Genomic DNA, 12,035 nt, shown 5'->3' on the forward strand with positions numbered 1-12,035 from the left:
ATTCAGAACGCGCTCATAGCGAAAGGCCTCGTGGAGACCCCAATGCGCTTCGACGACCTTGAGTTCCCGCCGCCGCAGGAGATGCTTCCAATTCCTGAAAAAGGCAGGAAAGGCGCCAAGAAGGCCCGGTACTGTGGAGTTTTTGGTATGGATGAGGCCAAATCACCAAATTCCTGAAGCAGGGGACTCTGACTGTTGAGACTCTTCGCCAATACCGAGATCCCCGTTTTCTACTTTATGTTTTATTTATTTTAAACTAGAATGTTTTTGTGTGAATAACTTGCGCTGCTTTTGCTGCCAGTTTGGAATTCCATGTGGAATTTCCGTATTTATGATTTTAGGAATTTCATAAATTTGTTACTGGCCTGAATCTGAATGGATGCAGGAGAAAATCTTAGGTGAGATGGATGATTATGTATACAATCGTTCTCCTGATTATAACTTGTTTGGTTGTTAGAGTTGCTTCGGGTTGATTTGGATGAAGTTTTAACCCAATCCCTTGCTTGGCTGGCAGTTAGATTAGAGCTGTTGGTAGTAAAAGAGTGAGGAACGGTTGCGTCCAATAAGAATGGGAAACTTTCATATTATTATTATTATTATTATTATTATTGGCGCAAACCAAGTTTAAGCCTCCTTAATTATAAGTTTATAATATAATAGTAAAACACGGATAGAATCCGTTCAACCTTAACTCAAATGTACACAAATAGAACTATTTTTAGTACTCAACAAATACAATACAATTCAACGTTTGACTCATACTGATTAACCTCCTAAAATTGGCTAGATTACAGAAAAAGACTAAAATACCCTTGGGATTTTATCAAACACATGTCCAAAAATATCTATCAATGTCGTCTTATACGCAATCTGCATTGAGTTATGCTTAGTCTCTCTCCTCATCTCAAGATCTCCTAAATTAACCAACCATGGGGCTTAATTCTTTAAGATTCAAGCCCCCAACAAATTAATTTCTTCAGCAGACAATTTTAGGTATATATTCGGTACAAGGTAATAAGACTAAAAAAAAATCACACCTAAAATTGGGTCACGTTATAATTATTCAAATTGAATATATGTAGTAATAAAATTAGGGAAGTCCTATTCAGCCACTTCATAAGCACTGTTCATGAACATTATGGAGAAATCCTTTCCGAAGGAGAAACTAAAGTCAAATCCGCCTTGTGATTTCCTATTTATAAATGCAACCCACCTTGTGAATTAGGGATATGATCATCTATGATAATTTTATATAATATAGTTTAATTAGTAATACTAATTCTGGTATTTCAAAACGGTGTAAACAAGAAAATGGACTAAGGAAATCTGTGGTTGGATTGGATTGCAGAAATTCTATATATACTAAGACCTAATGCAACTAATCACTGTAGCTAAGCACAGTAAATTTACGAAAATGCCTTTATTTTAAACTGTTCAGCCAGCTTTTTCTCTCCCTTTGCACAGTAAAATTTCGATTTTGCCCTTGGCTGATTGTTTTGTGTTTTTCCCGTTTTGCCCTCTCTTTCCTTGGGATGTCACTAGCAGCGGTTTAAGGTTGAGAGGCGTCTGGTTGGATTTCAACTAGCTGGTTGGAGAGCTTGAGGGGTAAAATGGGAGAGCTGTTGGTTCTTCAATGTCTACATCTGGAGGCTTTTACTGTTTTACACAGCCATAGTTCACCGACTTCAGTTTTGGCTTCCATTCTTCACCGACTTCCTTGCCTTCTTCTCTTTCGATTCGAAGATCAATTTCCATCTAAACTCATCTCCGTCTGTTGCTCTCCTGGCCTTGGCCTCTGATCAGGTTAGCCTCTTAATGGTTCATGAAACTGTAGTGAAGTATCTGAAATTCAATTTGGTTTAACGATAAACCAATTTAAATTTCTCTATCTGATTAATATCATAGTTTGAGATATGCAACAGATTTCTTAGGTTCCGACTTCTGATCTCTTTGCACGATGTGATTGTTAGTTAACCCAAAACATCCTTTTAGTTATTGAGTTTTGCTGATGTGATAAGGCCCCTTAAAACCAATATCTCCCACTTTATTGAGTTTTCACTGGATAAATTTTGCTCATAGTTTTCTTCAATGGCGTTTAATTGAATCTTAATTAATAAGCATGTGTTTTTATTTAGGTATATATCTGTGTGTTTTAATGTGCAAAGGGTCGTGTTTTCAGGTGATTTTATCATTAAGATGCCAATGTTGACTGCTCCAAGTACAATTGTTAGCTCGCCTCTATTGCCAACATGTATTTTATGAGTACCCTAAGTTTCTGTGATTTTTTTAAGATAATAATACTAATGATTGATTTGATTGGAAGCTACAGATTTTGAAATGAGGTATTTCTTCCATCAGTTTGTGTTTTCATTGTTTACCGACTTCCTTGCCTTCGTCTTTTTCATCGCTATGATCTTCCTCTTATCTTCCAAGGTACTCACTTCCCGACTCACTTGGGTTCTATCAGGAAGGGGATTGAATCTCACAGATTAGCTCAGGTATTTCCATTGTTCTTATTATTAATTTTTTTAATCAATTGTCGATTCAATGACTTTGCTCTCTTGGAGAAATCTTAGAAATGGAAATCATTCCCAATTTCTGTTTTGGTTGCCGATAAAACAGTGGACAGCAAAGACCAAGGGTGCTTGAAGAAAAAAAAAATTCCTTTTTTTATCTGCTTTTGGTTGCTGTATCCTAAATATGGAGAGAAAAAAATTAATGATAAAACACAAGGAAAAAAGAAGTGAAGATTAATCATGTTTCGACAAAATAGAAATTGGGTGCTTTATTCTTTTTGGGCTTAACTTTTCTCATAGATTGCTTGCATTCGAGGGCATTGCCCCGCATGTTATTGTTTTAATGCTTTTGTCCTCTGTTGGGTCATTTGGGTTGGTGTCATTTTACATTGCTAACCTTATGTTTGTATATTTTGCTTGAATTTCAGCTGCACCCAGAAAACTATCTGAGAAGATAATCTGCAGAGCAGGGGACTTGCAATCTACTGAGGTTAAGTATCTTTGAAACCACTCCAAGGACCTCCTCTCCTTTGAGTTGTAGTTTCATTTAAGTTGCCAAAAACTCCTGCAGTAACTTTGATACCTCGCCAGCTACATGTTCCAATGGATCTTTTTTTGCTTCACAGTTTCTTAGGTTCCATTTCATTTGGTATTTATTTTGGTGTGATATATTTCTCTTAGGGTGTGTCAAATGGTAAAGCTGCAAGTAAACCATCTATTGATAATAATAAAAATGAGCTTTCTAACCCTAAACCCTCTAATATCTGAGTATGTTGTTGAATCTATTGGGTGTTTTGTTGAGGTTAATTTTAGGGTACAGCAATGGATTGAAACATCTGAGCATGTTGTTGAATGTTTTGAGTGTTTTGAGACTGATGGAGAGAGAAAAACAGAGGAAAATAGTATCTGAATAGAGTTTTTTTCTTTCAATTACTTATAAGATTTCTTCATATAAAGCCCTTTGTTTAATATCAGTTTCTATTGAGCTCCCTTAGTTTTTGGTGGATGTTGGTGTGTAAGTGTGTGTTCTTCCTGTTATTCACACTGAACCCATTTTTCTGGAAGGCCATAACGGTATAAAGTAGGTATAAATTAGGTATAAATTAGGTCAAAATGCTTCTGTAGAGGACTGTTCTGTATGTATGGAATTTTGATCTTTGTGGAAATATGAATGGTATGTTAGAAAGTGAATTCATATAGACCGCATAGTTGGAATTTTGAGTTCTTAGGTTTATTTTTGTGCAAAGTCTTCTGTTAGAAGATTCACTGAAGAGCCATTTCTTTCTTTTTTCAGTCCTTCTTCTATCACTTGAAAGGCTAAAGTACCTGCAAAGGCATGAATTCTTGCAGGAATTATAGCTCATGAGAGCAATACTTTTTTTTATATAAATCTATTTAAAGGATGAGACATAGAAGGATCTTTGAAAATTATGGTCTGGAATGGATATTTTGCAGACCAAAGTTTGAGAGGTCTGTCATTGGGAATGCATAATTGTATCCGAAAGCTTCCCGTGATGAACTTTAGGTCAAACTCATAAAGAGAGAACATTTAAATTCGTAAAGAAGGGGTAGTGTTCAAGCTATTTCCCAAGTTATTATTTCAAATCTTTGCCCTTCCAAGTTTTAAAGGTTTAAATTGTTTGTTAGGGTTTCTCAATTTGGGTGTTTGATTTACGAATTTTAATTCTTCTCTCTTTCTAAGTTTGAAAACTACCTTCATTATCTGGTTGGAGTTGTTGATACAACCAGAACCAGATTTTAAATTCAGTTGGGATTGTTGGGAGATAAGAATGGGAGATTTTTTTGGCTGGCTCTTTGTCAGTTGGGATTTGTTTTTGTTTTCTTTTCTTAATGCTTCTTAATTCCTGTTTTGCTTTAGCAAAGTGTTCAGCTCGCATGAATTTGATCTTTCGGTTAATAGAGCTTAGAAATTAGCTTACGGCACCATATGAAAATGGGTTTAATTTTCTTTAGGTTTATAGTGAAGAAGTCGATCGTTTAAAAGGGTTTTTCTTCAAGAACAAACATATAGTGTAATTTAAGATAAACAAAAAGAAACTAAACTATTTTTATATCACCAAAAATTTCAGTGTCTCTGATACCTAATCAGACCAAAGTGAGTCAAATTAAAGTTAGTAACCAACTGAACTTACTACAAGTGAAATGTGTCTGAACAATGAGTTGAGGCAAACACCAGAGGAGCCACAATAAGTTATTAATTGTTCTTCAAAACAAGAAAACAAACTAAAGAAACACATAATTTCAAAAGTTCAGAGTGAATTGTGTCCTGTTCGCGTTTTTTTTAAAAAAAGAAAAACTCCACAATCAGTTTTGCCCTTGCATGGCCCTCTGAAATTTGGAACTGTTCAGTTAAACCCAGATGTGCCATAAGAAGCCAGACATGGGTGAGCAACTCTCCTCCTCGCCTGAGCTCCTGAGCCTGACCACTCCATCGACATTGATTGGCGGCATAAGGGAGCATCTCCACCCCCACATGACTTACAAACTGCCACTTTCTCCCATTAGTCCACCCTCTATCTGACTCCAGGGACTGCAAGGCTTTAGCAAGCCTGCATGCATCAAATAGAACTGACTTGCTTCTATCTCCTTTCACTTTAGATGGAAGGCTGTCTGTGCACACATCCAGTAGCTTTGTGCATGCTTTCCTTTCACCCAATTTCATTATTTTCTTTTTCTTGAAAAATTCTTCAGCCTCAGCACGTGTCTCTAAACCTTATCTGTCCAATCCCATTCAGTAGCATGAAGGGGCACATGACTAATAGTTCGATAACAGCTTACTGTCTTCACAATTTTCACTAGGAACCGAGTTCGAGTTTCGATTCACATCAGAATAATAACATAGATCGGTTTGTGCATTTGGTATTTGTTTTTGTGTGATATTTTTCTCTTAGGGCGTGTCAAATGGTAAAGCTGTTGATTTGTTGGAATTTAGGGTTTATGATTTGTTGATTAAATTTTGTGATGGACCTCTTTTCCTCTCTCTGTTTGTGCATTTGTCTTAATTAAATTTGTTTCTTAAAAAAAAAAAAAATGGTCTGTTGATTAATTGATATGACAGTTTGGTTTGATTAATTCATGTGTATGACAGAAAAGGTTGGGAGCTGCTTTTGGAGCCTCATTTATTTGGCCTGCGAGCTTGATTTACTTCTCCAGGTTTTCATTCTCTTCCATCTCCATCTCCGATTTTAATCTATTGGTTTGGAAAAGCTCATATTCAAGTGATTTTTAAACTCTAAATCCCTAATTGATGATAATGCCTAATATTTTTAGTTAGTTGAAATTTTTATAATGAGTTATTAGATGAATATTGATGATTTTCTTTGTGGATAATGATTTATTAGATTGAATGAATATTGATGATTTTGTGTGTGGATAATGATTTGTTGGATTATAGATGACTATATATGATTATTTGATTTGTTGGAATTTAGGGTTTATGATTTGTTGATTAAATTTTGTGATAGACTTTTTTTTATAACTTAATAATCTGTTTATCGATGATGTGTAAATAACATAGTAGCATATTTAAATTTTTTAACGGGTGTTTTGAATCAAGTGCTTCCTTCTATTCTTCAAAAAGACATCTATTCTGGTAAACTTAATTGAGTTTGAGCTTATGGGGTTAAACTTTTTGCCATATTTTTATTGCACTGTTTCTTTTCTTATTCTTATATGCAGGGATGATTTGTTTCTTTTCTTTTTTTTTTTCCTTCTTCTCAATTTTAAACAGATTTACAGTACTTTCTCTTGCTGAAATTTTGTGAAATATATGTATATAGGGGAGCTCAAATTAAGAAATAGTGGTTACGCATTATTCCTTTTTCATAAAATTCAATTTTTCTTCAATACATCCAACTATGATTCTTTTACCTCTCTTCAACTTTTCCTTTAGATAAACACAAAATTTAAAATATGTTTACTTTGTGTTACATCAATTGGAAAATCATTTAGAACTTGCTCATTAGTTCTCTTAATTTCGTTACTTTGTGTTTCCTCGATTTAAAAACCATTTATAACTTTCTTATTAAATTGTTAAATTATATTATTCATGTTTATACATAATTAGATGTTTATGATTATTGTCCTAACTCGATTTTCCCCATTCATCAACACTAACACTTACTATTTTCCCACTTTTTTATAACAGGTCAAGATCTCCATCAAAGAGAAGAAAAGTCATGAAGAAATTGCAAAACAAAACCTGCCCAATTAAACAGCATGGTACTCAAAACTATCCAAATTTTGCTATTTTGATAACTGCTTCCCACTATTAACATCTTAATGTATATATAAATATGCCTACTATTTTAACATAAAAAGCAGCCTGTAAAATATATTATTACTTTCTTTTTTAGCAACTTATACTTCCTTAGTTAAATATAATGCTACAAATTAAATCTCATTGTATATATAAACAATCTTATTTTTTCTAAGTAATCATGCGGGCTTTTTTTCTAGTCCATTATGAGTGCGAACTAATTATCAGCAGTGGTGGCCTGCGTTTGACAAATGGCCAAAAAGGGATTTGGGGGCGACACGTGTAGAGATTCGATGCAAAGAAGGCCCTCCCTCGCACATGCCAACAAATCCAACCCTTTGCCAGTTGTCGAAGACTTTTCGGTAGCTTTTTCTTCCTTTTCTTTTGAAGGGGTTTTAACACTCACAAATTACAGTGGCAGTGATGGTAGGACCGTTTGATAACTGAAGAATCATTGCCTTTTTCAACACCACCATGCATTTTTGGTTGCTATATTTTATTGACAACTAATCAATCGGCATTATATTACTTATAAAATGAAATGAAAACTTTCCTTTGTGAAGAAAAGGACACTCATCTCATCATTAAAAATGACGTTTATGCAATTTGATTTGTCGCCAACCATACAAAATAAATAGCTAATCCTATATTTTATGTTTTTTTTCCTGATAGTGAGTGTTTTGTTTTATTCTATTTATTTATTTATTATACAGAACGTGGTGGAGAAAACGAGCATGAATATAAGAGCATCATCACTTACTTTTGTTCACAAAAAAGAAAAAAAAGAAAAAGAAAAAAGCAATAGTATACTTAAGATTTTTTAGCAAATGTGTAATTTTGAAAGGCTAAAAACTCTTTGTGGATTAAACATTTAAGGTTTTTTTTACCAAAACTAACCTTAGGTTCCTTCATGCATTCATATCATACATGAAAAATTATTTTATGTAAAAATATTGACTAAGTATGAAAATTGATTTTTCGGAATAATCATTTTCTCAAGATAATATTTGGTGGCTTTTATTTCTTACACATCGAATAAGAAAACTTGATTTATGAGATTTTAGTACGAAGTATATATTGACTTAATGAACCATCATTTTTAGCCTAAATCGTATTTTGCACTAAAATTGATTTTTCATATTTTGATTTGGTGGGAATTTAATTTTCTAGTATTTTTATTTGAATCCAAATGAGGAGTACTTCTTTATTTACATTATAAACTTAAATAAGTAGAGTAATATAAAAATAAATAAAAGTAAAATAACAAAGATATTGGCAATTTAAAACACCTACAATAATTTTTCTGACGAATGAAAATACAGCTGCATCTCTTTACCGCTTAATCAGTCCGTCACTGAGTATAATAATGTGCCAACTTAGAAAAAATGTGAGATTTTCCTTGGACGAAAGCTTAAAGAAGACGACAACATTTGTAGAGAATCTAGAGATTGCATATGGTAGTTGGTAGTATGCTTGCTTGTTTTGCTTTGCTTTGCTTTGTTTGTTTGTTTCTTCCGTTTTTCTTGCCAAGAATAATAATCACAGAAATCCTTGTTTATGAAGAGTACATATAAAAAATAATTAACTACTCTCGGCATAATTAATTATAGAAATAGAAAGCCCAATTGTTTGTGGAGGAGGGAGTGGCCGAAGTGGGAATCATGTCCCACAAAACCCTATTTTGTCTACCATTTATATATCAACTATTAACTTTTTCTTTTTCTGTTTATCTTTTTCCTAGTTCGTTGGTTTCAACTTTCAACTTCGTTTTGGTCGTTTTCGTTCGGCTCTCTCTCAGAGTCTCATCTCATTGGTTCAGGTACGGATTCCATAGGGATCCATCCATGGCCTTATGCTGAACCAGATCAACAGCCAACCCGCGACATAGCACTCTTTGGATTCGTTGGTTCGCTGACAATCATGTCTTAGTCGTTCATCCTTTTTCATGTACTTGGATTTCATTGGATATATTATTACAAGTTCCATCCATTCTTTTGCCTGTACAGCTCATACCATTTAAATTGTTGAATTTTCCCGTAAAAAAAAATTGTTGAATTTTATTAATCGGTAGGTCCATGATGTGAATTGGGGATGACCATATCTGTCCATGTACAAAACGATCAAGTATTTGTGAAAACGATCAAGTATTTGTGAAAACGATTGATTGCAGGTGGGTGACTTTCATGTTTCCGCTTCGGGTTCGGCGTGTTCGAAAACTGATCGAACAAAATTGCCACGTCAAATGCTACTTGAGGTTTTGAGAGAGGGTGGGCGGAACATAATTTGTTTGTGCAGGCAACCAAGTTGAGGAAACTTGTACAAGTGCTGCAGTCGTAACACACACTAATAAAACTTAGGGTATGGAATTGTTATTTATTTTACATCAACTAATTGCTGATGATTAGAGGGTTCCAAAACCAATTTCTCCAATCCTCACGTGGTTACTTCTCAGGCAGCTATTTCTTGGTAACTATCATTCCAGGGATTGTGAAAGATGTTCCACTATAAATATTTTTATCATTACTTCGACTCATATCTCCGGCAGTCATCCCTCAGTCAATTAGTGAACCATCTTTCTAAGAATTGTGAAAGATGTTCCACTAGAAATATTGTTGCCAAAGATGTTCCAAATCAAATAAAGCAAACAACTCAGTCAATTAGTAAACCATCTTTCTAAGAATTATGAAAGATGTTCCACTAGAAATATTGTTGCCAAAGATGTTCCAAATCAAATAAAGCAAACAAACAAGTTCCATCTTCTTCACCCAGTAGGACCCATCTTCCTCTATATAAAGCAAACAAACAAGTTCCATCTTCTTCACCCGAACCACATCTCTCTCTCTCTCTCTCTCTCTCTCTCAACATCTGATTCAGAGCTAGCTAGCAATAGCAGCAATGGCCATGGCTCTTCTCAGCCCTTCTTCTTCCAATTTACTTCTCCACCACCTAAGAGAAGTCCATCTGCCAACGATCCGACCTGCAGAGGTCGAAGAAAGCAGTAACATTGGAGAGGCTAGACACAGACCAGCCTCAGCTGCTATCGTGGCGCCAAACGCTGCTTTCAGCTTCAGGGGCCCACAAACGACGGTGTACGCTGCGGCCTACTGCAGCGGCGGAGGTACTAGTTTGTTCCCGGATGAGGTCCTTCTGACTGCTCTCCCGGTCAATGGACCCACCCGACAAGACGCTATGGCTGCAATCATGGCGTTCCGGTTGAACATGACCTTACGCCATAGCAGCAGCTGCCGGCAAGTGGTGGATTTCTGTTTTCTGGTGCCGGCTGAGGGTGGTGGTGACCAGAATTTTGTAGACCCCGCACCAAACAGGGGACACAATTATATCCCGGATCTCAATGTCTCGCCGCCGGATGAGACGGCGCCGGCGACTGAGTTCGTGGGAGAAATAAAGAGCCAGAACATCTCCCGGTTCATTGATTACGTGGTGTGGTACCTGGGCGAGTACGGGAGTGATGGTGAGTTGGCGGAGTACAAGAAGATTCTGAGCAGCAAAAGTGAAGCAGAAATCGGAAACCTTAATTCGATTCGTGTCTGGAATATTCTCACCCTGAGAACCGAAATTCAGAAGGCGCTCGTTGCGAAAGGTCTCGTTGAGGCTCCAATCTGCTCCGATGATGTTCAATTCCCGGCGCTGCAGCAGCTGCTTCCCATTCCACAACAAGGCTGGACGGCCGCCCTTAAACATGCTCATATTCGTTGTCATGTCATTGCTGCTGCCGCCGGCACCGGTGCCAATTTTAACGGCAACGACGAAACTATGGTACTATTTAGTAATTAGTAGATGGGTAACTTCAACTTGATTGCATTGAATATCTGTTTTCTTTGTTTTCAGTCGGATGGTCGCAATTATGGTGTTGGTTATGAGAAGCAGAGCAACGTGGCAAAGCGGAAGGCGGTGGCTGTTGGTGGTGTGGACGAGGACGACCCATGTTGTCCCTATGATCAGCCGATGAAGAAGCCCAGCCACGGCGTCGGCGGGGTTCTTTGGATCGATGAGGCTAAAGCCCTGGCTCGGGACAAGGCGCCTATTGATGAAGCAGGGGAGGAGGGCGTGTCCTCTGAGTCTGATTGACTAATCGTACTGAATCAATCCTCCGAAAAGTCCCTTTTGATTGTTTTGTTTATTTATATATTTGTTTTTTTATACTGGAAGGCTTTTTGTGTGTTTGTTTTGTTGCTTTGCTTTTGCTGGGTTTGTTTGTAGAGAGGTTTGTTTTGTGTAGAAGCGAGTGAGGGTTTGTTTCCGTATGTATTGTAATTTGTAATTGCGCTTGGATATTGTGTGTGGCCACTTTATTGAATCAAGTAATTTAATAAAAATGTATAATTATTATGCTCTTGGTCACAAATTAATTGAGAATCATAGGCCACAAAATTTTTCTTTTAAACTGAAACTTGGATAGGTGGTTGATTACAAGACCAAATGCCCCTAAACTTTTTATTTTTGTTTTTTAAAACAATGTTTAGCTCAAACAATTTGCTTATGTACATTTTGCCACTCTAAAGTTGTACTAGATTTATGAATCTTATCATCATCATCACCATATCATGATGACTTTGACGAATACTTGTTAGCATGGATGCTGACCTGAATATGCAGATACATTAAAGCTGTCGTGTGTTGGGAAGAATAAGACGGTTGTGTCCAGTTTGAATGGGCAAATTTTTTAGCATAATGGGTGGCCTCCCGCACTTTATTCAATCAAATTAATGCTTATGTCATTGTTTCATGGTTGATTTTGGTGTGAACGGGGGCCTGCGCGGGACCCGCACCATTTTCGCGGTTGCGCGCGTTTGATAAATCATCCATCGAAGTTGGATGGAGCACACGTGCACGTTTGGATGCAGCCAGCGTGACCAATTTAAATATTTAACATTAAAGAATTAAATATTAATATTTAATTTAGGCACACATTCAATAAAAAATATTTATTCTTCTTCTGAAATTCTATTTATACTTGGGAAGTGTCCCCTTTTCCATTTTCAAACCACTCGCATAAAACTGCCACAGAAGAAGAGTACAAATGTATAATCATTCTTCCTTTTTTTTCTATCTTTCTCTAATTTTATAAATATTTTCCTAATTTGTTTGGGGCAGTTTCTGACCATTCAAATTGTAGAATTTTTGATCCGATGCCCAACATCTCTGTCTCTGTGTATTGATTGTATTGGATAAAAGGACATGATTTCCTAAAAGTTATGACATGTAAGTGCTTCAACGAA

At 36.1% G+C, this 12,035-nt stretch overlaps 2 protein-coding genes across 21 annotated transcripts; both read left to right on the forward strand.

Annotated features, from left to right (window-relative positions):
- Nucleotides 1-1,550: 1,550 nt before the first annotated feature.
- LOC117618834 lies at nt 1,551-8,813 on the forward strand. 20 transcript variants are annotated; one of them, XR_004584496.1, is made up of 7 exons: nt 1,551-1,803; nt 2,136-2,251; nt 2,324-2,342; nt 2,468-2,498; nt 2,945-3,006; nt 5,626-5,690; nt 6,685-6,967. XR_004584496.1 is itself a non-coding variant. In XM_034348578.1 (7 exons), exons 2-7 carry the CDS (start codon nt 2,197-2,199, stop codon nt 8,722-8,724), a joined length of 426 nt encoding a protein of 141 aa, XP_034204469.1. In that variant the 5' UTR covers nt 1,551-1,803; nt 2,180-2,196; the 3' UTR covers nt 8,725-8,805. The 20 variants fall into 20 exon arrangements, 5 of the variants coding, with proteins under 5 accessions (XP_034204469.1, XP_034204468.1, XP_034204467.1 ...); XR_004584494.1 differs by having other exon boundaries at nt 2,330-2,342; XR_004584502.1 differs by having other exon boundaries at nt 2,330-2,342; nt 5,631-5,690.
- An 832-nt stretch (nt 8,814-9,645) lies between these two features.
- LOC117619667 lies at nt 9,646-11,145 on the forward strand. The gene is made up of 2 exons (XM_034349668.1): nt 9,646-10,572; nt 10,645-11,145. Exons 1-2 carry the CDS (start codon nt 9,691-9,693, stop codon nt 10,882-10,884), a joined length of 1,122 nt encoding a protein of 373 aa, XP_034205559.1. The 5' UTR covers nt 9,646-9,690; the 3' UTR covers nt 10,885-11,145.
- The last annotated feature ends 890 nt before the right edge of the window (nt 11,146-12,035 follow it).

This window comes from Prunus dulcis, chromosome 2, assembly GCF_902201215.1.
Source record: "Prunus dulcis chromosome 2, ALMONDv2, whole genome shotgun sequence".
Taxonomy (NCBI): domain Eukaryota; kingdom Viridiplantae; phylum Streptophyta; class Magnoliopsida; order Rosales; family Rosaceae; genus Prunus; species Prunus dulcis.